This window comes from Panthera uncia, chromosome B1, assembly GCF_023721935.1.
Source record: "Panthera uncia isolate 11264 chromosome B1, Puncia_PCG_1.0, whole genome shotgun sequence".
Lineage (NCBI taxonomy): Eukaryota > Metazoa > Chordata > Mammalia > Carnivora > Felidae > Panthera > Panthera uncia.
The window spans coordinates 183,835,820-183,863,551 of record NC_064811.1 but is presented as its reverse complement, the minus strand read 5'-3'; the positions used below and the strand labels follow the sequence as shown (position 1 = coordinate 183,863,551).

Sequence of the window (27,732 nt, the reverse complement as noted above, 5' to 3'; positions counted from 1 at the left end):
TTCTAATTTATCAGAAAAAAATGGCTATTTGTCAGACTAATGGGTTTTTAATGCATTTGTCACCCTCAAGTCATGAGACATTTTCTCCGTATTTCTCTGGTCAATGGCAAGAAGGAGGAAGTGTATTTTTTCACTCAGAGAATTTTTGTGTTGCATTTTAATAGATTAGTTAATATGGATTTTATCTGCTTGCCTGTTATAAGAAAACCATTACAGTTAGGTGTTCTGGAAGATGTAAAACAACAGAAGAGTTGACATTTTATTTAGGGTATATATACTTGCACTAAATGTACGTGTATCCTAATTTCATGAGCTAAGTATACCATTAAATAATTTTTTGCCATTACTTTGTGTAATTTGCAAGCTCTCATTTTCATACTAATACAGGTGAAATTTTGCTGGCAGAAGCACATAGTTTATCGTATATTTATTATATTCATTATATATAAGAAATATCAGGGATAGTCAAAGTTTTCATGGCGGCACGTATAAATATGTGTGACAAAAGTAGTAACGTGACTATTTATCACGGTGGTGGTTATAAAATAACCACCACGTTATTGTTTTTGTTTTTGTTTTTGTTTTTACCCCATGATTTCTGCTGGAAATCTGCCTTCTGACTCAGAGGCCCCACCTGCTGACCCCAGGGGATACAGGCTGGGGACCATAGGCTGTTTCTGGGGTCTTTGGTGGGCAAGACGAGAACATAGAAAAATCCCAGTGAATTCATGATCAAGTTCCAAGGTGTGTATTATAATACTTCTAGTAGATGAAGTATAAAGATGGATACAACTTAAAAAATAAAAATAAAAAATCGAGGCTACTTTTCTCCAAATTGCAGGAATATATAAGGACTTAGGCAGAAGAGATGGGTGAGGTGCCACTGGAACAAGAGCGGGAGCCCATTATCGGATGTGCCGGGAAGGCAATGAGGTCGATGCGGAAGAACGGCAACTCGGGCCGTCAGTGCAGAGTGGTGGAGAGGGACTTGGTCTGCAAGTTACGGTGAGAAACTGCCTCCGTTTGTTTCTCTCAAACTTACTTGCCACGCTTTGAAAAAATTACTGAACCTAAGAGCTAAGTACCTTAAAGCACCTGTTAGTTATTTGCTGTCCTGTAGGGAGAAGGTGCTCCGGTCAAGGATAAATATTTGAATATTGCCCGCTATCCTCAAATAAAATGAAGATAAAATGGGTGTAAACAAGCAGACACGAGCAAAATTCCCCGTAGCCAGTGGTCATTAGGAATTTTCCTGCTGGTGAACACAATGGAGTCTTTGTGGAGGCGGTGATGGGCTCAGCGCGCACTCGGGGTGGCACTGAATGGGAGCTTCTCTCGGCAGGGCCAGGACCTCAGCGTAAACACCTCCCCAGGGGCCTCCGCCCCGTTGGTCTAAGTCGGAACCCTCCGAGCGAGTATTTGCGGAGCACGTGTGAGAAATGTCAGGAAGTCAGAACACGCGTAACCCAGAAAGCACGATCGTGTCCACGAGGGTTCCGCGCACAAACCAAAACAGCATTGGCAATGGCCGCGAGCGGCGTGGGCCGCCTGCCCGGGGAAGGGGACTCGGTCAGCGGAGCTCCCTGCACGCAGATGCTTTCATGGGTGACTCGTGACGGGACAGTGACACAGCCCGGCGTCCCAAGTCCGTTGCTCCCCTTTCCACCTCTGTGGCCGCGTTCACATCTGCAGCCGGGGTGGGGGCGCATCCACCCGGCCCCGGCCGCCGGGCCGCTCACGGTTCCTGTCACCAGGCACTGGCGCAACAGCGACCGGCCGGGGAGAAGCCATGTTCGCTGCGACGTCCTTCACTGCTCATGACCGACAAGCAATCCCCTGGGCCTCCAGTTACCGTCACTGCTGAGGTTCTACAGACGAACAGGACAGAGATCACGCCTCTGGAGTTTCGAGTTAACGTGTAGAGAACTCGTAAGTAACTAGGAAACGTTTCTGATTTTGCTTTCCCGTGACCCCACGCGTGTAACTCTTCTTTGAGCCACTGACCTGTTCTAGAGCGTTTTCGGAGTTGGGACAAAGAGCGCAGCACCTCATAGTTCAGTTTTTATTAAATAATATGTTGCTGCATTGGCACACAAGCCTCGACCGCACTGGAAGTTTTTTCCCAAAGGTCACATGATTGCTCACAAGCAAGTTCTGCTCACTTTTATGAGCCCAGGGGCCAGCAAAGGGTGGACTGAACAAATATTAATGCAACTGAGAAAATCAATTGAACCGAGTGAATGAACGAACGAACGAACGAAGGAATGAGCGAGCGGTTGGATGGACAGATGGATGAATGGAGACGAGGGGCGGTGAGTGAAGAGACGCACCGGACCCCGGAAGCACTACTATTTGGACCCCAGGTGAATGCAGAGTATATTTTTGTTACATGCAGCAGGTGGGAGAACAAGACACAGGAAGCTGTAAACTTGACCCTGAACATTCTCCTCTCATTCCTAAGACGGTGGGGGGGGGGGACTTGATCTTGTTCATCATCCAAACCTGATGCTTCTGGCATTGGCGGACTGGAGTGGATTCTCAGAAACAGCTTTTGGGTAAAGGGACAGCAGAAGCGGCACCTTGTGACTCAGCTGCCCCCATGTCACACATCCTCCCGTGTGGAACGCATTTAGCAAAAACAACCAAGGTCCGAAGACCAAAGCTGCCCTGGATTGGAGGAGGTTGGTCCAGTGACGACAACCTGATCAGGAAGCTTCTTGGAATCGTAGCACCAAGAAAATGAAAACTTGCCCTTGATACGTTTTAAAAGGCATCTATTAAATGCCAATTTGAAAACGGGGATGGTGGCGAGGGAGGAAACAGTAACGGCAATGAAAGCATTTGGTGAGCGTCTTTGTTCTGAGCTTTGCCGTCTGCCATTTGGTTCGTCTCAGACACGCTGTTCACAAAGGTCTGTGGGAAGCAGCTTGGAGACCAGAGTCAGGGCTTTGAATTTCTGATCTTTGGCATGACATTCGGAAAGTTAGGTTACGCCTGGGTTTCCTGATCTGGAAAGTGGGGTGATGAGGGGGGGGGGTCCCTGGACGGATTCGAGGAGTTACCAATTGCAGAATGTTTGGCATGGAATGAGCTCTCCTACGAACGAACACTCGTCCAGACGGTTAGTGTACATTCCACGTAATTCCTGGGCGGTACTTATTAGCCACACCTCCTTTTCAGTTAAGCAGTTGGTTAACGTCATACAGCTAGTAAGTGACAGGGAACACTTTCCGCCTGAGGTCTGTGGGTCAAAAGCCAGCACTCTCCACCTCCCACTGATGCCTGAAGGCTCGGGAATTTACAGGTGTACCCTGAGGGCCCATGGCTTTAAAAAAGAGCCCTCCGGTCAGCGGAGTTCAACTCCACCTCAAGGTCTCAACTCCACCTCAAGGTCGCACAGCTCCCTAGGCAGGGGTGGGGACTATCGGCCAGTGCAGTCACGGAGGCCCCACCTGAGGAAGCCAGGCATCTGCCGGGTGTGGCGGCCAGCGGTCTTGGTGACGAAGATAAACTCTGGTGTCAGACCCCCAAGGTCAAATGCGGCTTTACCACTTGCCCGCTTTGTCGTCACGGACAAATGTCTGTTTCTCTGACATCAACGGCACCGGTAAGAGACACTCCCAGACGTGATGGTTGCCAAGGATGACGGAGCCAAACGTCACACGACAAAGCGCGGCTCGCTGACCCCAGTGTTCGTTGCTGTGGTTAATCTAGTAGAGAACCAACCTAGGTCTGTCATTCATCGTGAGGCCATCTCCAGAACCACGGCGTGACTCGAAACTATCGCCCAGAAATTAAAGGTAAGACCATGGTTTTCACTGACCTGAGGGTATTTTTCAAATTTGTGAAGTTCCCCATTAGAAGTAAAAATTCAACCTTTTAGATGATTCTTAAAAACAATTTCAATCCGGTAGGAGCTTTTTAGTTGGAGAAACTTTGTGCGTTTTTTAAACAAGTTCGAGAGAGACCCAGAGAGCGTGAGTGGGGGAGGGGCAGAGAGGGAGAGAATCCCAAGCAGGCTCAGTGCTGTCGGTGAAGAGCCTGACAGGGGGCTCGATCTCACGAACTGTGAAACCGGGACCTGAGCCAAAACCAAGAATCGGATGCTTTCACCAACTGACCCACCCAGGTGCCCTCAACCTTTGTGCAGTGTAAACATTTGGTTTAATTGAAATTATGCATGAAATTTAATTTTGTTCCACCCTAACTTAAAGCATCTATTTAAAGTAGAATTACCCTTGAAAGGAGAGGAAAATACTCATTTGAAGTAAATATTTAAAAACGTTAAGTCACAAGAGCATCTCTGAAAAACCTTTGCAGTCCTCATTTGCAGGTGGGCTAATATTCCAAAGTTGGCAAGAAAGTGGAGCTGTGCCCTAACAGGCACGAGGAGGTTGACCCTCCTTCTGGGTGGACGATTTGTGCCTCTTCCCGGACCGTCCCCTTATCCGAAAACTGTTAGGTTTTGAATAATGAACTGAAATGAACTGAAGCAATCATCATTAGACATTTTGAGAATTTATTTTTGAGAGAGAGAGAAGGCAGAGAGATGGGGGGTCGGGGGGAGAGGGAGAAAGAGAATCTTAAGCAGGCTCCATGCCTGGCTCGAAGCCCAACAGGGCTCGATCTCACAACCTGAGCTGAAATCAAGAGTCAGACGCTAAAGGACTGAATCACCCAGGTGCCCTGAGAATTTCTTTTTACCCCTGAGGCAACTGGCTAACAGCTCTGGTTTATTTTTTTATTTTAATTGTATAGGATGAATTTTTTTTTATTTTAATACATGAAACTTATTGTCAGCAACACCCGGTGTTCATCCCCAAAGATGCCCTCTTCAATACCCATCACCCACCCTCCCCTCCCTCCCATCAGCCCTCAGTTTGTTCTCAGTTTTTAAGACTCTCTTATAACAGCTCTGGTTCAGAATCACTGAGTTCCTATGTGTCCTCCCTCCTACAGACCCTGCACTCATAGCTCTATTTGGTCCAAATATTACACGTTTTCTGTCTAGCATCATTTGAGAACGTAGCTTCTTCCAGGGTCATGCTTTTGTATAGCACGGGGACAAGTGCATTCGTTGCCTAAGTGTTCACACAAACAGGTTTTCTTGGGAAAGAAAATACCTGTCATTCTTTTCAAGTGGCTCATTCTGTTTGCAGTAGAGGCAGTAAACTGCTAGTGAGGAAATTAAATTCCGACAAACAACTCTGTCTCAGCCGGCCCACTAATTGCAATTGAACCTAATGCCTCTGAGGAGGAGCAATCAGAAAGTACACCGAATGCTGGTCTGCAAGGGAGCGGCCCACATTGACCTTGAGAAAGTTACTGAGCGGATTCAGTGGGCTGGGCGAGGGTGGGACAGACCAGAGGCAGCGAACGGGGCGTCGGGGGGAGTTTTCCGGGTCTGGCCGCCCACAAACCTCACAGTTACCTTTCTAGGAGGTCACTGAAAATCGAATCGAAATGAAAGCCGATTTTACGAAGATCCAGTTCCTGACTAGACTTTTATTTTCCACAGCAACAAATGCACAGGAAGAGGAGAGCGAGCAGGATTACCCAGAGTTCTGTCTCCCAAAGCTCCGGTGCACCCAGACGTTGACCTTGTAGCCCTCTGGGCGGCTGGGAGGAGCCCACGCATCACCTGGGCATCACCTCAGGCGGCCGGCCCCCTCTGGGTTCAAGCAGCCTCCTCCCTCGTGCCGTCTATACCCTCAAAGTGGGACCAGCTTCTGCATGCGCCATGACAGGGAAAAGACAAGGTAGGGAATTTTTGTCTTTTCACGTAGAATAACCTATGGTAGGTGACCAAAAAAAAATGTGTTTTGGGTAAATTCATGAATTAGTCACAAATTTTACAAAGAAAAATGAAGGCAACTGTTTCAGAAAAAGTAGCAAAGTAAATGGAAATGAACCTCCTAGACCGCTTGGCTCAGCGGTGAATATTGACATCGCCAAAACAATGAAAAGCGTGTTCGTGGATTAATCCAAAAATTATGGTGTAACTCAGTGGGGGTTGTTTAGGTTACATGGCCTTATGCAAACATCACAATCAATAAGCGATTCCTAAAAAATACTAGTGACTCTCGGAACAATATACAGACCCTAACACATGAACAGGAAAATGAGAAAAACAGCTGGGGATTGTTAAGTGGTTACAGCAGAGGGTTTGAGTTTGCTGTTTGTTCAATTATACCTATTTTAGCTCTTTTGTTTATACATATATATGTATCATTTGATAAAATGAGGCGTTTAAAGGGAAAAAGTATCTTTCTAAAGTTCTAAGAAAGCTTGATTCTTTGTCGTTCATATCACAGTGGTTGGCACACGGTATTTGCTGGATGGATGGATGTCGCTGTATAAAATACACATGGAAGATTGTTTCTGCTAAATGTCCTAGGTGAAGACCCTAGAAGCATTTAAATTATAACCATTAACTAGTGAAAGAAATGCATAAGGGAAATCTTTCTTGTAGTTGGCAAATACGTAAAAAGGGTGTGGTTTTAGTTACACCTGGATTTCTGAGCGGGCTCGAGTAGCCATGTACTGCCACCTAGTGGCTACATCTGTAGGTACAGCCTGGTTGGGCAGGGTGGAACCTTCCACAGTTAGGGCCACCAAAAGCCAATGTGGTTTTGGCTTTTCATCCATCCGTCCCTGTCAGTTCGTTGACTGACTCCCAAACAAAAGCATAAATACAGAGGAAAAACAGGCAGTAAAGCTCAAATATTTTATTAATAATTTATTGTCAGTAAGAAAGACTGGCTAATGGTAGTTTTCAGTAAAAACCTTTACAAGACCATCGCATCACAAATATACAGACACTATAAAAACTGTGTCATGATGGTTTTGGTTCTAAACAGGTATGCGGAAGGTCCCCATTACACTTTCCAATAATGAAAAATGTTTATAGTTCTAAAATACAGTCACCCATTTAAGACATGTTCATGTATACAATCTTTCCTCATCCTATGTACAGCTAGAAACGAAGGACTATATTGAAATGTCTTCATGAAATGTCATACCTCAATGGAAAAGGACATATAATGAAACCCTGGTTATATTGAAAAATCAGGGTGCTAGGTAATGACACTAACACCACCAAAATTCGGTCAAAAACAAATGCACAAAAGGTCTTGAAAATCTAGTTAAAACTATGAAAAATCAAATCTGTACAAAACATTTACAAAAAAAAAAAAGGGAAATTAAAATAATCAAATCTCTATAAATACATGAATCATGCTAACAAGATGAAAGGACTGATTTTCGTTTCATTATTTTTAACAGACGGATGTAAAATGCAAAAAAGATGTTCAGAAATGGACCTGTCACCCAATTACAGTAGGTTGGGACGCTGGGAATGGCCACCACGCCAGGCGGTGCGTGACTCCGTGCGGCCATGCCCACCCCAGCTCGCCAAAAAAAAAAAGCGCTTAAGCACTTCTGCAGAGAACGAGGCAGAAGATCGTTTACGGAACGATCTCGGGCTCGTTCAAGTCCAGGCACTTTGGGGGGAGTCGGGGCGTCAGACCTGCGTGTGTTGCTGCGCATCCAGCGGAGGCACTGTCACCTCTTCGAAGTGGCCGTCGTCTCCGCTCTCATAGTCACTCATCATGACCTCGGACTCCACTTCACAGCACGCCGACACATCAGAGCAGGAAGCCGTGGAGGGGTACACAGACAGGGGCATGTTCTCTACGGTGGGGGCTTCAAAGTTTCTTGGATACCCTGGAGGGCAGGGGGCATAGGGTTCTCTACACGGACCGTTGTCACCAGTGCCTGTCTTTTGAGGTTCAGACAGATCGACGGGGTAGAAGTGGGGCAGATACTGATTCAAGTGGAACCTCTGCCGGCTTCTCGATGAAGAACCCAGACTACCAGCAGCGGGCATGTCTCTCGGAGGGTGTATGGATTCGAACTGATCGCTGAACTCCGGAGGTAAGGGGGGCAGTTCGTCTGGCACAGGGAAGTCTTCCGGGGGAGGTGGAAAGTCACTCTCAATGTCGTAACCTCCAGGGTAATAGTCCGTATCGATGGCATTCGGATCTGCCGAGTACAGGGGGGTCTGCTCATCGATAACCTCATAATTGGGGAATTCTTGTATATCCGGCAGGGGAACACTCGGCATCCAATCCGACGTATCCCAGTGATACCCTTGGTAGACAAGAAAACAGATTTCAGTGTCTTTTCTCCCCCAGCGTCTGTTACACTGAGCTCTTTTTCAACGTGCAAAGGCAGTATCTTTGCTTTGAGGGCCTCCCTGCACCCCAGTGACCCAAAGCTCTGCTTCAAAATGGGGACTCAGAGCTTCCTGTAAGTACCTAACGTTCAAGGAAGCGACACGAGGCTGAAGAGAAGCCGTGTGCTAGCGTCTAGGTTACGTGCACTCTTGCACATGCGATTCCAATCAGCCCTTCCGCTTTCCTGGTCACAGAGAACCCACTGCCCTATTAGTTCAGGCTCGGGACACCAGTAGGTAAGTTTAGGCCCTCAAAAAACACTAAAGCAACTCTTTAGAAGAGCCAAGGTAATTTTAAACATGGTAAAATTTAAAAAACAAACTTCCTCTACAATAATATAATGACCTTTATATTAGAGACTGCACTGTGCTCAGCCCTAAGAAAAACGATGAATTACGTTAATCTAGGTACCAAAGCATGCCTTCAAATCAAGCAAAATGCAATCAAGCACTGAAAAACAGAACCCCATCTTTGATAGATTGCAACAGTCAGTTTTGTTACTTTCACAAGGCCTAAGGATCATTTTAGACTATATAAAAGGTTAATTACTCTTTTCAGAAACCTCCCCACTGGGGGATGCCCCCCCTCCCCGAGGATTACTGAACTCCTCTGCCAGGCAGGCAAGGCAGTACACGTTTCAATGAAGCGCACAAACAGCCCTGTACTTAGTAAGGGCGGCACCCGCGGAGCAGACAAGTGAAGCAAGGCGGGCCCTGGGGTCACATCTTGACCAGTTTTGCTGAGTGAGTACCAATGAACAACTGGCATGCATCAGTCACCTCTTGATTTGCTGAGGTCAGGAGCAGCCAAAGACTCTTTTGGTGGCAGAGTAGAGAGAAAAGAAAACATTCATAATTAAAACAGAAAGCCGGCTGAAAAGGCAATAAAGGTAAGTACACAATACAATACAAACTGTTCATCAAGGCCCAGTCAGCCATGTATCGTGCCTTTAAGCCATCCTCTAGGAGAATTCCAAATGCTCGAGAAATGCACGTAGCACAAATGAAATGGGGCAGGGCAGGGGGGGAAGACACTGATGAACTCTGCCAGGAAATTCAAACGTGAGTTTACCTCCTTTTCCATTTTTTCTGGCAATCTGAACCTGAAGGCACACGATTTGGTTAGGAAGAAGTCAAGTCTATAGGCTCTCATCAAGTCTAACTCGATAAGGAGCTTCAACGACACCTTCATGCTACTGAGGGATCCCGTGACCCAATGCAAACACATCTAACACTACAGAAGAGACACTTTGCCAGCCCTCACGTGGACATTACCTACAGACGAATTCACAAACCCAGGTGCCCGTGAATCACTAGAAGTCATTGTTCACCTCTCCCGGGAGGCCTCCGGCTGCACTTACTCCAGTCCCCACCCCCAAAACTCAAGCTCGAAGGCAGCGAAAGATGTCAATCCCACCCCAGTCAGGGCCACGTGGCCCTGGGCAGGGTGCTTACCCTGGCTAAGCTTCAGGTTTTTATCTTTGAAAGGGGAGTGGAAATCCCTTCACTATGAGGATTAGATCAGAGAATGTAGGTCAAGCCCTAACTCTTAGCTATTGGCAGGATTCTTATTATTGAAAAGTAGTAATCACGGTAGAATCAGGGCCACTTCGGTGCTGTTCTAAACAAAACCAGTGCTTCCTATGCATTCTACACTGTTCCTGAAAACCCATTTCATCATTTGGAACAAAGAGGATGTGACTGATGGCTCTCTTCTAGGAATTTAAATCAAAAACGGAAATGAACTAAAAAACGAATCATCAGCTCGTATTTTAGGCAATGCGTACCTATAGAATTTTTTTTAAAGTCTCCTAAAAATGTAGCAATTTCTTTTCAAAGAGAAGACCGACAACGTGTTTACTCCACTGTCACTCAATTCTTGACATTGAAGCTAGCGTTCAACTTCAAATACAATTTCTTAGATATGCCAAGATAGATTTTTCAATGAAGGAGATCTAATGAAAGAACTGTTTTAGGTTCTGCTTTTTAAAACTCCGTCATTACTTTCTGCTTCGCCAGGTAAAGACACAGCACCTGTTGTCAGGAAGGTGTGTGTATGATTCATGGATACCACCAAACCCCCGCATCCGGCCTGCCCCATCACGTCTGGCACAAAACTATCCTTCTCAGTTCAGTCCTGAAAACATCTCCTAGCAAGAAGATTCCCCTGTGCTTCATGCACTCTGGATCGTCTATTGCTGCAGTTCTCAAAGTAGGATCCTTAGACCAGTAACATCAGAATGAATGGAGAATGTGTTAGAAAGGAGAATTCTCAGGGCCCAACAATGAGGCTTTTAAACAAGTCCTCTCGGTGATCATCACCTCTAGATGCTCTGATCTGCAGTTTAAAAACTACTAGCTTGTGCAAGTTACATGGGATGACTCAGACTTCAGTGCATTAATAAAGGGCAGACTTTAAGTAATTTTAGGTGGTGATCAATGCCCTTTCTTTTGAACAGAGAGATAAAGCTTCAGATGAACTTTCACTAAACCATATAATGCAAATAATTATTTTCTGCCATGGAAAATTCAGACGTGAAGAGTCAGTTTTAGGTAATTATATAAGCTGTGTCTTAGTGGTATTCCTGTGAAAAGGATCTAGAAAAATTCAAGTGGTCAAGATTTAGGGGTCACTTCTGATATCTATATAGATTCACCACGAGGGGCCAAAAGTCACAAAGACATAACATACGTAGGAGTATTTATGGGCATATACACACACCTGCACACACGTGCCCAACCCCCTCAAAACCACGAATGGTTTTTAAGACACCACGATGGGCAAAAGCACACTAGTCTAGTAGCAGTCGCTATACACACAAACACAACACACACACTGTGACTATACCTTCTTCATTCACCGTGTCAACTACAGCGTTGACAAGGTGTATGACAGTCACTATGGAAGCTTGTAAAAAGGTACAAAAGGAGTAAATTAGGAAAACCTTCAGTTAGAAAACAATGCATTAAATAGGACTCCTTGATATTACAACAATTCCTACCTCCTAATGTAAAAACACAAAGTGAATAACAGAACACATAATTATGCATGACTCCTACGCTCTTGCTGTGATAGATCTTAGACATTTTTCTCATCAGGCTACGTATTATTCATCAAATAAGGTAACCACATTATACCATAATTGAAGCAATTTTGTTGCTCTAAGTTTTCTGACTTAGGGATCTAGTCATTGACAAAACAATCCTTATGTTAACATCTCAGGGCAAAAGCGTTCAGATTTAAATAGGAAAATACTTGCTAAGCCAATTTTCTGTTTTTTTTTAATGAATTCATACATTCCCAGAAAAATCTGGCATTACGTAATACAACAAAATGTGTAACATAAGCACAAAACTGGCTTTAACTCTGTTCTGTGTACGCCCACTCCAAATTACTTCTCTCTTTTTGCAGACAGGCTAACAGCTGAGGAGCTAACATACTAGCAGAGAAATGCAAACTGTCTGCTTGGCTGTTTCCTGGGTAAATTCCCTTTTCATCTGTGTATCAGATTGTGTGAAAGCATGGATGCCAAGATAAACGTGTGTGTGGTAGACACAATGACGGCCCTCCAAGATGTCCCCATCTAATCCCACGAGCCTGTGAATGAGTTACCGTCCCTGACTTTGCTGGTGTGATTAAAGACCTCGGGATGATTTTCCCGAACGGCCTATATGAGCCCACTGTATTCTTCACAAAGGTCCTTAAAAGGGCAGAAACTCTCCCGGCTGCAGTTTGAGGGAGCTAGGACTACAGAAGCATGGCCAGGGAGAAGAACGTGGCCTCTAGGAGCTAGAAAAGGTGAGGAAACAGACTGTCCTCTCGAGCCCCCAGTAAAGGCACCCTGACGTTAGCCTACTGACCTGGGTTGGATTTCTAAACTACGGAACGGTAAGAGAATACATTTATCTTGTTTTAAGCCACAACATTTGTGGGAACGTGTTAGAAGAGCTTTAGAATTTAAGCAGAGGTTCTTAATACGGTCTTTATGACTGATAATGATTACAATTATGTTAAGGATTAAAATACAAACACTCCTGGCTCTCACACGGTTTTCTGGCAATTAACTCATAGCTAATGTGACCATACTTTATTAAAAGTATTTAGGAGGTATTAAAAGCAAGGAAGGGGATTAGCAAAATATGACAAAACTCTGAAACGTATTTATGAACAACATAATCTACATAAACTAGCAACACTAATGTTTTAAAGATTAAGCCTAATGATGGAAAGAATTGTATCCTGTTGTCGTTGGTTTGATAAGCAAAGCTAGGTTCATACACTCTGTCGCTGAGGAACAGACACTGTACCTGATATCACACAGAACACGCTAGAAGTCAGAAATGAATGGAGGATGCTTATGGCCATCTTTAGTCTGGAAAAGGACTCCACAACATGTTATGAACCCTATTACTCTGGGTTTAGAAACAATCAAAGAATAATTAGTGGGGTCATCTCTTTCCACCTGTATTTGAAATGTTTAAACACATTACGTTTTTATGCAGGAAAAAAATTAGTCCAACGTACTAATTCTGAGATTCAAAAATGTCCACTAACAACAATTTTGTTACTGAATAGTAGCAATTTTCTCTACTGGCAAGTGTTACCGTGGTGAAGCTGGGAACACAATTCACCTAGGGAAATCCGAAGATCCCACTGTCAAACTTTCTTCATCAGAAATAGAATCAAACTTACTAGCAATCTCTTAAACTGTGCTCTCAGTCAGTGCGCTCTGATCCAAGCAGGAGCTGGGCCGCGGGGGAGTCGGGGGAAGAGATGAATAGAACCTTGTAATCCCAAAGGTGCTGCTAGAACAGAACGTTTCCAACCACCCCATCGGGCTCCTCCCGGGGGTGCGAGCGTGAAGGGTGCGGGGGCCGCGCTCAAGATTAAGTTGCTACGAGCGTGCTTTATTTATTTATTTTTTTTCAGCCCACAAAACCTCTAAAAACATTTACTGTTGTGGAAAAAAGGCCGATATGAAGCGAGCCAATCAGGAAAGATCTTTCAGTGAGGCAGGCGTTCCTCCCCATTTCTGACAAGCGGCTCCTGTCCGCCCGTGAAGGAGGTTTTAACTACAGTCCCCTGCAGGCGTTCATGCAAGTCGTGCGAGGTCCAGATCACCAGTGGTCCCGAGTGGAACTTGGCCACAGTCGGGGACTCAACAGGGGCACCTGGCGCACCTACGAGGTTGCACATACCAGCCCGCGCTGCCAGCCACGGTGTTTCCGAACGACTCACTCACCATTGTCGTCACACGACTCCGACTGGAAGCTGCTGAGCGACTGCACCTCCGACAGGCTCTCCCGGGCGCTGTACGGATGCGAAGGCTTCTCCTCCAGAGGTTTCTTGGAGAGACAGGGATCGAGATCCACTACTTTAGCTGAAAGCGAGAGAGGACAACAGTGAGCTCCGTGAGGGGGCAAGGCCTCCGGCACGGTCACTGCTGAATGCTCGCTCCAAGCAGGTGACGCCAGAGGCCCGCCCGACATGGACTTCATATGGGAACGACTGGAAAAAGGAGAAGCATCTGAAAAACAGAACCCCTGCAAGTATCCTTGCAGATTCACAGAACGGAAATTCCCAATGAACCCCATTATGGAGACCGTTAGTGGACACGGGCATTAGAACTTCCTTTTAGGGGCGCCTGGGTGGCTCAGCGGGTTCAGCATCTGACCTCCGTTCAGATCATGATCTCACGGTTCGTGAGTTCCAGCCCCACATCAGGTGAGCACAAGCCCCGCTGCTCTCTCTGCCCCTTGCTGATTTGTGCCCTTTCTCTCAAAATAAAGAGGTATATAGCATTTTTAAAGCATCAAAAGACAAGTCAGGCCACCACTTTTGGCCATATTTAAAAAAATCCTACCATGCAAATGCCCTTCCTAATTTGTCATAAAAAGCCCTCAGAATCATACTTGAGAACCTATATCCATTACAATAATGGAATGCTCTCTTCTGAATATTAATACAAATAGGACTAGACTCAATTCCTTGATTAAGGTAACATCACAGCCACAGGGCTCAGCCCCGGAAGGTTTTTCAAATCCTACTAAAGGTCTTCAGAGGCTGAGCCTATCTGTCACTGCCAGAGGTTCCACACATTGTGAATGGAGCCACCAGAATCTCTGGCAGCATTTACAAGGTCACTGTTGAGCTTAGTGACATTTTACTCAGATGGAAAAAGCCGCTCTTACTATCATAGTCGAAGTCCCAGCTGGGCTTTTGTATGGAGTCGCTGTCAGAAGGAGAGTTGGAAGGTGGTGGGGGAGGCAAGTTCGGGGCCACGCTGCAGACGGCCACTGCCTTCCGGTGTCCGTGCACAGACTCGGGGTTAAAGGTGCTGAATTCGGGATGCTCCGGGATAGCAGATCCCTCAAAGGAATTGCGGTCAAGGTTGTTCCTGGAGTCACTTGGAATGCTTGGAGTGTAGGATATAGGACGGACGGGCACCTGGGGTGGGATGTCCGAGTAAATGTTCTTATTTAGCTTTGAATCGAAATATGGTCTCTGCAAGAAAGCTGTGGTTGGTCCCAAGTGCTTGTCTTCAGGTTCGGCCTGGTGCTTCTTCTTCCGACTGATCATCTTGCGGCAGAGGACGAACACCACCGCCAGTAAGAATATCCCGGTTACAAAGACGAGAATTCCTATTCCTTCAGCCAGTCCGATATTCCACGGCGTGGACACGTACTGATTGGGGGCAGCGTCCTCACAGTGTTTCCCCCTATAGTCGTGGCTGCAATTACAGTGGTAGGAGCCGTGCGTGTTCTCGCAGAGGGCTCCGTTGCGGCAGGGGCTGGCAGCGCATTCGTCAATGTCACTCTGGCACCTGCAAGGAGGACAGACACGAGCAACGGAAGTCAGAATACGCCTGGCCTGCAACTCTCACGGAAGGACGGCACCCAAACAGAGGAAAATCTGTAACGCCCAAAAACACACAGCTGACAACAGCGATCCCAACAAAAACCCTCGGGGTAACTGATCATGTGATCCTATATGTGGTACCTGTGGGAGATAAACATTATGTTAAGCCATATTCAAACGCTACTCTTCTAGGATTCCACAGCTGACTAAAGCAAACTCACAGACTGAGCTGAGTGCACCAGTTTGTTACAGATTCTTTAAGAAAGTGCATTTTGATAAATGGTATGCTGGAAACTGTTCTAATATGCGAGCCTCAATTTCTAAGGAGATGTTCCTGCTTGGAAAGATAACAGTTTCCTAAGACATGTGAAAGGTTAGGAAACAGTCGGGGCATCTGGGTGGCTCAGGTGATTAAGCATCAGGGGCTCTTGGTTTTGGGTCACGATCTCATGGTTCATGAGCTCAAGCCCTGTATCAGGCTCTGCACTCACAGCACACAGCCTGCTTGGGATTCTCTCCCTCTCTCTGCTCCTGCCCCACTTGTGCTCTGTCTCTATCAAAATAAACAAATTTAAGAAAAAAACAAACTAAAAATGTTTCTCTTGTGGAAAACCTCCCAAAGCCCATCATCTGACCTAACACTTCACATGCCACTCTGTCCCCTCTGCCTTTCCAAATGGGGGCCATGGGAGGATGCACCTGACACTTCTCAAACCCTCCCTCCTTTAATAAAAGGTAGCTACTGCCCTGGCCCCACACTCACCTGCCATTGAAAGTTTGAGACATTTTTCTCAAATTTATCACGGATTGATTCACTGGAATTACTAAAAGTCAACAACTTAGGAACTAAGACCATGTGACTGATGGCCAAATTCAGGGCTCTAACCACCACTTGAGCAAAAGCGTATGCAAATACCTACAAGCAGCTCACACTTAAAAGCCTTGCAACAAGATTGACAGTGAACACTTCAGTGAAGCATCAGGCACTTAGAAATAACATGAACTGTTTTGTTTTGAGAGAGCGTGCACATGCGAGTCAGGCAGGGACAGATAGAAAATCCTAAGTGCGCCGAGCGCTGTCAGCATGGGGCTCCATCCCATGACCCTGGAGAGTCAGATGCTCAGCACTGACTGAGCCACCCAGTTGCCCCTCGCCAAGTAACTTTTGAAATTTTTTTTTTTAAATGTTTATTTTGGAGGGAGGCACAGAGCTGGAACAGGGAAAGGGCAGAGAGACAGGGAGACACAGAACCTGAAGCAGGCTCTGAGCTGGCAGCACAGACCCCGATGCGAGGCTCGAACTCACAAACCATGAGATCATGACCTGAGCCGAAGTCGGATACTCAACCGGCTGAGCCACCCAGGCGCCCCATCACCAACCTGCCTCTTTCGCGGTGTCTAGCAGGCAGCTCTGTGCCTCATTTTCCTCCTCTCGGAAATAATCATCACCTCTTAGCATTATGGTAAGGATTACAAAAGATAATGAGAGTTGAAAGGGGGTCTAGATGCTATCTAAATGTTAGCTATAACAGATTATAAGAAGAGGTCATTGTCATCCCACTCAAGACCGGTAACAACGTCACGTGTATCCACCTTAAAAAAATCGTCACTCTTCCCGCAAACATGTACTGCCTCCAAGAACCCGTATGTTCTGCTTATAAATATCTTTGACGTCCGCAAGTATTGTCAAGCATTATGCTATCACCTGCCCACTGTTTTTAAAGAGTAAAGAGATAAATTCTACAAGGAGCTATATGAGGATTATGAAAATCTGAAGCAACAGAGTCCAGATTAATCAACTTCTGTTGCATCTGCTATTTGATTTGACACTACACAGAAGAGCAGATACAAACTCTGGAAGAAGCCACTTACCTTTCTCCCCTAAAACCCGAATCACACTGACAGACGGCACCATCCAAGCTGTCAAAACATGTTCCACCATTTTTACAGGGCTCATCTTTGCAATATGGACTAAGCTGGCACCTGAAGAAGGAAGGGGAAATACGCATAAACTTAACACTTTCTACTGTAGATAAATACAGTGCGAGAGAAAACAACACGTAAATTTAGTCAGATGTATGTATCAAGTATCCATCTATATACCAAGCATCCATCTAAAAAACTTTTTAATACTGTAATTATGAAAGTTAAGAAAAACACACATACCTCTGGCCAGTGTACAATCCTCGGCATTGGCAAACGAAGTCTCCGTTGTCCACAATGCACGTGCCACCATAGAGGCATGGGTTGGAGGAACACGGGTTGACGCTCAGCTCACAATACGTCCCTATGTACAAGGCACTGCATTTACAATAATAACCTAAATGAGCAAAAGGGAACAAAGAAGTCCAATCAGTAACTCAAAACCTGTATCTCAGTACATTGGTTTTTACTAAGAGGAGACTCAGAGACCCATAAAAGTTAGTAAAATTCCTATTCCCTCTGGGTAAAATGTGGTCTAGATCAACAAGCTATCCCTTCCGCTTTTGGGAGAACCCTAACACAAAGAACGGAAGAGAGAACTCGTCGTTAGCTTTAGTGAATCATAGTTTAGGTAAGGTTGTTGGGCCAAGCATATAGAGTAGGGACCAACAGTCCTTTATTTGAGGGACCACGTAGACAACACTTACTACTGGACATTTACGTCAATTCAAAACTCACAACCTTTTAGGGGCTAAACAAGAGAACAGTAAACGTGAAGGCACTGTGAGACTATGCGCTATCATTAACGAAAGGGGATTATCAAATCTGTCCAAAGGAACATAAAGACTGTGACATGCGACAGAGCCAGTGTCTAGCTGCCACAGGGACTGCAGGAGCACGTTTCAAGAACATGCTTCTCTCAGCCTCATGCCTGAGTGACGCAACAAGAGAGCCTCCTGGCTGACCTCACGTGGCCATGTAACACGAGCACAGTCTACGCTTTCATTCAGACTATTACTGTGGGGCTGACCTGGCCCGTCGTTTGCATATAGTGTGCACAGATGCTTTCCACAGAAAATAACAAAAAAACCGAAGCTTCTGAAATCTCACCCAAGTGTTATTTCGGTATTTGCTCTATCCCCTTACACAAAGCTCTACTTCTCAGGCACCAGGAGTGTCATAATTTCTATTACTGGGAAAGGAAACAAATGGGGCCAGGTGAAAAAAGTCTCGGCGCACTCTTCCACGTCAGGGCTTCGGGAGAGGACTGGTGACGCTTCAGGAGGGTTCGAGGCCTTCTGGAAAACCACACCCCATCTATAACTAGCACGACTAGCAGTCGTTGGGTGCTGAGCCATCAGATCAAAGAAGGGCACTCGAAAGAACAAAGTGTACAATTCTGATACCCGCTGGGTCAGTGTCAGTGTGGGTGGAGAAAAAGTGCAGAGTTAGCCGTAGTTCACCAGTGGCTCCTGGTGCGGAACGAGGGGTGTCTGGACACACTGCCTCTGGGTGCACCTGCCACGTGTCTGCAGGACCTCGGCAGGTAAGACACCACCCACTGCGGCCTCACCGCAGGGAAGAACCCTAGCCCACGCCCCGGTCTGGTGCAACATGCACCAACCACTCGATTCCAATACTGACTGCAGTATCTGACCTATCATTTGAATGAAAAGGGGGAAACAGAAATACTTGAGGAACTGCGTGTATTCGTGTGTAACATTTTAAAAAGGACCACGTCACGAAGCCTACCTCCGGTAGGGGATGGCTGGCAAACGCCTCCATTCTGGCAAGGGTTGCTGGAACAGTCTTCGGTAGCCGTTAACAAGCACCCAGGAGAGACGTCCACCCATTCTTCAATGTGTGCATGGCTTCTTGGTTTGTTGTTTAAAGGGAGCTCCTGCCCATTCAAATAAATGGAGTCCATACAACCCCTGAAGCCATTACCCACTTGGGGGCTTCTTCCGTGCCTTGTGCCTTGCTGGCGGATGTGGCCGCCGAAAAACACATGGTTATCCAGGTTCAGGGTTTTCAGAGTCCCAGGGGCTGTGCCTGATGCAGTGTGAACTTGGTCGAGAACCAGCCGAGCGTAGTTTCCATTCACTTCTAGAGACACTGCATGCCACAGCCCATCGTTGACCTGAATGCTTTGAACAGAGACAATTCCAGGGCCGCTTCCACAGTCAAATTTGTACTGTAGCCGTCCATTGTGAATCTGTCATGAAAACAATGGCCGTTCACATTACTCCCACAGAATCTGCAATTATGAACTCTGATCAAACATCTAAAGGAGGGGCGCCTGGGTGGCGCAGTCGGTTGGGCGTCCGACTTCAGCCAGGTCACGATCTCGCGGTCCGTGAGTTCGAGCCCCGCGTCAGGCTCTGGGCTGATGGCTCAGAGCCTGGAGCCTGTTTCGGATTCTGTGTCTCCCTCTCTCTCTGCCCCTCCCCCGTTCATGCTCTGTCTCTCTCTGTCCCAAAAATAAATAAACGTTGAAAAAATAAAAAAAAAAAAAACAAACAAACAAACAAAAAAAACATCTAAAGGAGAGGCACGGTGAGCACTTGAAGGTAGAAAGTCAGTGAGGCCTTGCACTTAAGTACTACAGAACACAGGCTCATCTGCTCACGGCAGAAAGAGTAAAAATGGACGTTACAGGGATATCAAGTTCAAACCGCACATCCAAAAAGCATCACAGAAATAACAATTAACTGTTAATTGAACAATAAAAATAGTATCAGGTAAGGTCAAAAAAAAAAAGGGGGGGTGGAGGATAATTACCACTTCAAGCATTTACATATGTTCTCTACAAATTCTCTATGACACGAATAAGATGTAATATCGCTTAGAGTTTGAACATTAATGGTCATGTGACCTGAAAAGGTTGTGGAAAAAAAGAAGTCAATCTCTATGTTACTGCAGAGCAAATAAAGGAGCTTTTTTGCCCACGAAGTCTAAAACTTAGAAGTATCAAGAGACCATATAAGTGTGGAATAAAACCATTTCCTTTAATTGTTTTTTCAAAAATGGACCATAGAAACAAAATGGGAATTTTGTATTTTTAAGTCTTCCGTAACGTGAGGTTCAAAAATGTACCTCCAAGATGCTGTAGTCAGTCCCGCGAGCATACATCACAACTGCGTGAGCAGAGTACGTTCTGAGCCTCATGGTCAGTTTCATCTCCAATCTGTTTTCGTTTTCCATTAGACGGTATTTCACAAAGCTGTTTCCAGTAAATGTTACAGATGAACTCCCTGTGAATCACAAAGAGGAAAACATAAAGCAGAACCAAGCTGATCTTTTAAAAGCTATCTTTAAAAGGGAGATTTCCCCCCAACACTGATCCAAGTTTTTATTTAAGGTTACAACATTATAAAGTTCAATCTGATGGAAAATGTCAATTTGCTTTAATAAAAAGCACAGCACCACTGGGTCTCTTTTTGGAAGAGAATTAGACTACTGTATCAGTGAGGAATGAGTTCTAAAATAATGAAAGATCTAAATATAAAAATGTTCAGGAGTGGCTTGGTTAAGTGTCCAACTCTTGATTTCAGCTCAGGTCATGATCTCACGGTTCATGAGTTCAAGCCTCACGTTGGGCTCTATACAGACAGTGTGGAGCCTGCTTGGGATTCTCTCTCCCTCTCTCTCTGCCCCTCCCCGACGCACGCACGCACGCACACGCGTGGACTCTGTCAATAAACTTCAAAAAATACGTATTTAAAAAAGTAAATATAAAAATGTTCAATATAAAATTATTAGAAGACAACTTAGGAAAATATTTACACAGTCTCACACGGTTTGGGGAAACTTTTCAAGCAAGATCTAATTCCCAGTCTCCAAAAATAATGAAAATAATATCACTCTCCAGAGATGGAAATGGTTATGTAAAAATTATACAGAACAGGCAAAAGTTGTATTTCAAAATGACAAAAGATACTGTAAACAATAGACAGTAATAGACAGACAGTGGGTTGGAGATAATGTTCATGCTCACAGCACACAGAGTGATCTATACACTGAAACAAAAACCAGACAGATAAGCTGGACAAACCAGCAAAGACTGTGAACAGTCCCGGAGAGGAAATGCTAGTAGGAATAAAAAGAAAACAAAACATTCACAAAAAAGCTGGAGAAATCCACAGTAAACTAACTAGATATCATTTCATGCCCACTGGATGATGGAATTTGTTTTTTAATTGAAAACCTCGCATTGCCAAGAAAATGGGGAGTGAAACGGTCACACGTGACTGCAAGAAAGGAATTGGTATAACTTCCTGGGAAACTAACATAATGGTATATTTAAAAATTAAAAACGTAGTTAATCTTTGACATAGTAAATCCTTGTTTTAGAAAAGAAAGCACCGATAAATAAGGCTGTATGTATACAAGTGCTTTTGTAAAAACTGAAGTATAATTAACATACAATGTCACATTAGTTTCAGAACTGCCACAGAATGATTCAACACTTGTATACATTAGTCAAAGCCTCACCGCGATTAAGTGCAGAAAAGGATTCATTTTTAACACAAGGAAACATCTTAAGAAACTCAAGCTCTATGAATAAGGAAAATGTTGAATAAATCATGGTAGAGCCATTCAGAAGCATTAGGTTTACGTGCAATGACCCGGAAAGGTGCCCATAACATACATTAAACAGGGGGAGAAGCAAGCAGTAGACTATATGAGATATGGTAACTATTTATTCTTAAAGGGAATGTGAAAAAAAAAAAAGCACCATGAATGTGCACATATGGGACTGTATGTTTACATGAGCACGATGATGAAGAAGAAAGAGCATCGCCATTAATTCGGGTGAGTTCTGTGGAAGAAGTTACTACTGCTCCTCCTCACTCATCCATACCCTTGACTTGTTATTATAAACGCACTTGACAATATTTACCAAAGCTAACAGACAAAAAACAAAAAACAATGGCAAGGAACACTGGAAGTGACTTTTTCAAACGGAAGCACCCCTCATCACTGAACTCTCACCTGGGCACTGACCAAACTTGCCACCCGGGCAGACACAGGTGTATTTCTCCTCTCTGGGATCAGAGATACATTCAGATCCCTCAGGGCATGGACTGTCTTCACATCCATGATGGACAACTGGGCATCTTCCCTCTGTAAAAAACAACAGAAAAAGAGACAGGAGAGGGGGGGGGGGGAAAGCCCATTAACAGGAACTTCAAGAATTCAAGAAAACGATTCGTGTGTAGCCTTCAAAGGCTGCACGCGAAATGATCCGTACCGCCTGTTTCCCGACTTATGTGCGTTACCTTGGCAGAGACACACAGCTGTCCTGTGGTGGCGGGGAGTCACGAAACTCAGTCTGGCCGTGCTGTGCGTCGACATAACGTTCTCGTCCACAGTCACCTTTTCATCACAGTACTTCCACGGGCAGTCCAGCCCTGCACAGAGCTTCTGGAACACGTCCAGGATCCTAACACCCATGATTTCCTCGAGATCAGTCACAGAAGAATTGATCTTGTGCAGAAGTAGTTTGGTTGAAACCTGGGCACTCCCTGATTTCTCTACGAAAAGCAAGACATCCAGATGCGGATGGGGTTCGGAGGGCTGCAAACTAACGATCTGGACGTCATTCCTCCTCACGCCCAGGATGTTCCGCAAAGCTCGCTGGAAGTTGCGCCAGTAGTCACCAACGAATTCTTCCGGAGTGAGGTTGGCGAAGCGGACGGCGACGGTGTGGTTCAGCATCTCCTGGGTTATCTGTCTGATGTGCACCGTGATGTCCGCCACCGTCGTGAATTTCCCATCGGTTACGCTGACATTGAGAAGGTACTGCCCTACATCTAGCTTTCTGTGTGCTATCAGCTTACCCCCTGTGCTGGAAACAGAGAAGAGGTTGCCCATCTGCGGATCAAGACTATAGCTTAAAGTGTCATACACGTCCTGGTCCGTTGCGTGAATCTTCCCGATGACACCGCCTGAGTATTCCTCTCCAAAAGCAGTAATGAAAATCTCTAGTGGCAAGATTGCAGGCGGATACACACTCTCCTCAATGACCCGAATGTCAATATACGTCAAAGACGACAACTGAGGCTTTCCGTTATCGGCCACCTATGAGGAAATTAAAACCAAAGACACGACAACACCTTGGTCTTAGGTCATCGTTAACTTCTTAATAAAAATCTGGCTTCCCTCACTCAAGTTTTAAAAAGTTACCATGAAATACTTCTAAACAAGAAGCCTATTAAGGACAAGAATAAATACTTCTCTACAGCCCTTTCACGAATTCCTAAGGGAGGTGAGCTCCATTAACATCTGTGATAAAGTATCATGTGGATACATGGGCCCCGCAAAGTGCAGTGGGATAAAAACGAAGGTAAGAGGGCACCTGGGTGGCTCAGGCAGTTGAGTGTCTCCCTTCGGCTCAGGTCACAATCTCACAGTTTGTGAGTTCAAGCCCTACCTCGGCCTCTGGGCTGACAGCTCAGAGCCTGGAGCCTGCTTCAGATCCTGTCTCCCTCCCGCTCTGCCCCTCCCCCCTCTGATGGCTCGTGCCCTCTCTCTCTCTCTCAAAAATACATATACATTTAAAAGAAAAAAGGAACGGCAAAAAGAAGGAAAAAAAACCCACCACAGAACAAAAACCCACAATTCTACTCATTTTATTTCTAGAGCCAGCAAAGGACCCCTTCTCTAGAAATCCACAATATAAAATCCTGAAGACCTTCATACCTTCACATGCAGTAGGTAATGATCTTTCACCTTCCTCTTTATGGCAGCTGATGTGAGAAGGACCCCTTGCTGGTTCACTTCAAACACTCCATCGTCATTCCCACTCACAACGGTAAAGAAGAAGGGTGGGCCGTTATGCGAGGAGTCCCTGTCGGTCACTACCAGCTGCAGTACGCTGAAACCCACGGGCTTATTTTCCTGCACCGAAGAGAACCAAAACGCACACGACTTGCAATAAAACCCAATCTACATGGCAAGAGACACAGGCAAGTTTTCTATAAAACGGAGTATACGGAAAACAACGTCTCCCTGCGGCTCCTTTTGACAGGAAGGTTCGGGGGGGTGGGGGGGTTGCGGTGGGCATTGACGGGAAGGAAAGAGGGGAGGAAGGGGGAAGGTGGGGATTTGGACAGGGCTGGAGGGGAGGGAATGTGTGAGAAGAAAGCATGTGTGGGTAGCGGGAGTGGAAGAAGGGTGGAGTGGGGGAGGAGAAAAGGAGAAGAGGTGGAGTCGATTCTCTGATGCCTCTCGGAAACCGGCGGGCAGATGGGGGCGCCTGGGTGGCTCAGTCGGTTAACGGTCTGATTTCAGCTCAGGTCGTGATCTCACGGTTATTGAGCTCAAGCCCCTTGTCAGGCTCTGCATGGCCAGCATGGAACCTCCTTGGAATTCTCTCTCTCCCTGTCTGCCCCTCCCCAACTTGTGTGCATGAGCGCTCGCTCGCTCTCAAAATAAATCAACTAAAAAAAAAAAAAAAAAAAAAAAAGCCAGCAGAAAACAAGATTAAGGACCAAGCCAGTGAGAATGTCTTAAAAACCAAAGTACAAAAAGAAGAGAGAAAAGCTTGGTTGCACCTTGAAAATGCTCATCTCTTAGTACTGATGGAGACCCCCCTCATTTTACTCATCTCATTTTCCTAAAAGTACTCTTTGGAAAAGAAAGAGATTTCAAACAAACAACGAAGCCAACGCATGAGCTCCTTTCAAAAGGAATGTGCCCGACAAACTCAGCGCCCCAAGGTTACCTGGATAATGACACTGTAGTTTCCCTTGGAGAAGACCGGAGCGTTGTCGTTGACGTCTGACACGTCGATATTCACGGTAGTCGTGTTGACCCTGGGCGGACTGCCGTTATCAGAAGCCTGGACTGTGAGTGTGTAACCTGAAATCTTTCCCGGGACAAGAGAGAACACATGTCCACTTCACGAGGCCTGAGAACGGGGCTCCATCAGAAGCAGACTGCTGACCACCCACAAGGGCAGATCTGGGCGACCGTCATCCCCTGCCGCGTGCTGCCTTGGATGTGGGCGACTCCCCAAGCTACAGACGGGCGCGCCGTGAAGAGCTACACAACGGAGCGTGTGCGACAGGGGCAGCTGCCTCCTCTAAGGCCTAAATGGGACCGTCAGCCAGAAGCAGAGGGGAGCTGTCGTAGCCCCTCTTCGACACCTCAGGACGCTCCAGATCACCCTCCCCCATCGCTTTTACACGTGGACCGCAGCCAGCTGTCTGACTCTCTCAGGACAAACTGACCTCATCAAAAGAAGCTGTATAGAGTTCGGTAGATTCTGTTCTAGGGCAGTCCCCTGTTAAGCTCTCTCCTTCCAGAATGAGAGGTGGAAGAAGCCAGAAAGGGGGCTAAATCCCCAGCGGATGTTCTGCCGACTTAGTCCTAAAGGATGCCCAACAGAGAAGGGCAAATGGCCTGGGGCGCACGCGCCATCTCCTCTGCGGGCTCCTGTCGGACGTTAGCGCATTAAAGGAGCGGACAAGCGCACCGGTCACAAGTCCTAAATCTGTTCAGCCCAACAGTACAGCAGCCTGAAGGCTAACCAGTCATGCTTCCTAAACTCTTGGAAAGTCTCTGCTCAAAAGAACAGGTCAGAGAAGGAATGAAAGAATTCGGCCTTTCAGGAGGTAGCTCATCACTATTTCCCCAAGTCCCTCTAATCTTCCCTTTACCTGTTACTGTTCTGAAACTAGACTCTCTGATCAGCAGTGTCCTATCTTTGCACTTCCTCGCTTCATGACCTCCCTAGGCAGCTCCCTGCCTGTGAGTGTTAGCAGAGGGACGGAGAGACACACGAGGGACAGAACTTCCGCCTGGCTTTCCTCTCGTCAGTTGCTCGCATTTATCTAATCACCTCGGACTGCCTCCACAATCCTCTCCGGAGGCCTGTGCCATCTCCGTGTTCCTGGCTTTCGAGTTTCTGAAGTTTGAGTAAACTCTCTGAATCCTGGCTGAGTATTTCTACTTACGTACATCACTCTCCTCTAAAACAACGTCAAAAACCATGTGCCACAACCTCTCCCGGCGCTAGGCTTCCGCAGCCCCACAATGCCCCGTTTCGCTCAGAGGGCACCACCCCATTACAGCACCCCATTACCATTACATCGGAGGGGAGCCGGCATTCGGCCACCACCGCTTCCTACACAGAGCCGTGTCTCAGCTTCACAGACTCTAAGGCCTCCTTCACGAAGCTTCTGCATCTGTCTGCTCGCGCGTCACGGCACTTCCCAATCAGCCTCTCGGTGTCTCACCACGGAGCCCCGGGCCCTGGGCTTCCTACCTGCCTGGTGGCTCACGATGTTACACCCCACTCAGGCCTACCGTGGTGCTCACCCGCACAGTCACCTCGGCGAGTCGCTCCCGGGCTCCCCAATACTCAGCGGCTCCCTGTGCCTGCAGCAGCCAGCGTGAACCTCTGCTCTGTTCCTAGAACCCCGTCCTAGCACGCGCCCCTCACTTCTCACCAGGACTCCTCTACTCCAACACAATCTAGTAGGATCACCTAAGTACCTGCCACATCTTCCACGTCTCTGTTCATGCGGTTCCTCACGGCGACTCGCCTCTCCACACCTATGGCTTTCTGAGCCTGCCACTACTGAAAACCCAGCTTCTAGCTCCATGAAGTGCCTCCAAACACCAGAGCCCATAGTAGTTTCTTCCTGAACAGGAACTTTTGTTATGCAAACTTCTATCAGTATGAAACACATCTCTTCTGTTCTAGAGATTTTCGTACCGGAATTGCTTTTCCAGTATTTAGGTCTTACTTCTCACTGCCCGAGAACAAGGTTGGTTGTACCCTTCTGGTGCCTCCCGTTAAGTGGACAAGGAGCTTCTATTTACCGACTTGGTAATCTGTAAACAATTTAAGCCAAAGTTTTGCACGTACTGTTTCCCGGTCGAGAAGCCTGGTCACTTTTACTTCTCCCCGGGCAGGGTCAATTGTAAATGGACTTCCTTGATTGCCATCTGTAATTGAATAGCGGATGTGGCTGTTCGAAGGTCCGTCAGCATCGTCAGCCATAACCTAGAAGACATCACGCTCCTACTTAGGAGACAGCTGAGGAAGGGGTCTATGAAGCAAGCTTTTCTGCCATCAATAACTAGCTGTTATAAGGCAATCATTTATAATAGAGTCAGTAATTGACTAGGGTAACAAAAGACATTTCCCCATCTTCCAATTATTTTCGAGTAAGGCCACAACAAAAACTGAATCGGTCTTCCTGAAATTTCTTGCAAAGATCCAGAAGAAGAACACGGTAGGGGAGGAAATACACACCGTGATGACAGACTGCTCAAGGACGGCATCTTCGCTGATCACTGCTGTGTAGGTGTCTTGGCTGAACACAGGGGAGTTGTCATTGACATCGGTTACGTTAATGCTCACAGTGGCCACATCACTTAATGAAGGTGTCCCCCCGTCAGTGGCCTCTACAGTCAGGTAATATTCATGAGAGCTTTCATAATCCAGGTTCTCAATGATAAAGATGGCCCCTGCACAGAAAATCAAAATGACCTTCATTACTTTAAAATGCCACCACTTCCTCCTACTGTGACTGAAATCGAAACTTTTAAACAAACCATTTCTAATTTCTACTTCAAACATTTATCATTTATATATAGATATATATCTATATATATCTATATATATAGATATATATATAATTTAATGTTTGTTTATTCTTTTTTTTTTTTTTTTTTTTTTTTTTTTTTTTTTTTTTTT

The 27,732-nt window shown here is 46.0% G+C and overlaps 1 protein-coding gene and 1 long non-coding RNA gene across 5 annotated transcripts in view; one reads left to right on the top strand and one right to left on the bottom strand.

The window, feature by feature from the left end:
• Nucleotides 1-1,684: 1,684 nt before the first annotated feature.
• Nucleotides 1,685-7,363, top strand: LOC125923452 (uncharacterized). The gene is made up of 3 exons (XR_007458047.1): nt 1,685-1,929; nt 5,519-5,759; nt 7,285-7,363. It is a non-coding gene; the product is annotated as an uncharacterized LOC125923452 (long non-coding RNA).
• Nucleotides 6,714-27,732, bottom strand: part of FAT1 (FAT atypical cadherin 1) — a 143,041-nt gene continuing 122,022 nt past the window's right edge. For 3 of the 4 annotated variants that reach the window (XM_049631770.1, XM_049631771.1, XM_049631769.1), the window contains 14 exons: nt 27,289-27,503; nt 26,899-27,036; nt 24,748-24,891; nt 23,724-23,921; nt 22,301-23,102; nt 22,014-22,145; nt 20,115-20,272; nt 18,771-19,233; nt 17,262-17,415; nt 16,968-17,078; nt 14,429-15,060; nt 13,480-13,617; nt 9,017-9,052; nt 6,714-8,151 (listed from right to left, as the gene is read on the bottom strand). In XM_049631770.1, coding sequence (XP_049487727.1) covers nt 7,523-8,151; nt 9,017-9,052; nt 13,480-13,617; nt 14,429-15,060; nt 16,968-17,078; nt 17,262-17,415; nt 18,771-19,233; nt 20,115-20,272; nt 22,014-22,145; nt 22,301-23,102; nt 23,724-23,921; nt 24,748-24,891; nt 26,899-27,036; nt 27,289-27,503 — 3,950 coding nt within the window. In that variant the 3' untranslated portion in view covers nt 6,714-7,522. The remainder of the gene's footprint in view (nt 8,152-9,016; nt 9,053-13,479; nt 13,618-14,428; nt 15,061-16,967; nt 17,079-17,261; nt 17,416-18,770; nt 19,234-20,114; nt 20,273-22,013; nt 22,146-22,300; nt 23,103-23,723; nt 23,922-24,747; nt 24,892-26,898; nt 27,037-27,288; nt 27,504-27,732) is intronic. The other variant, XM_049631772.1, reaches the window with a different exon arrangement.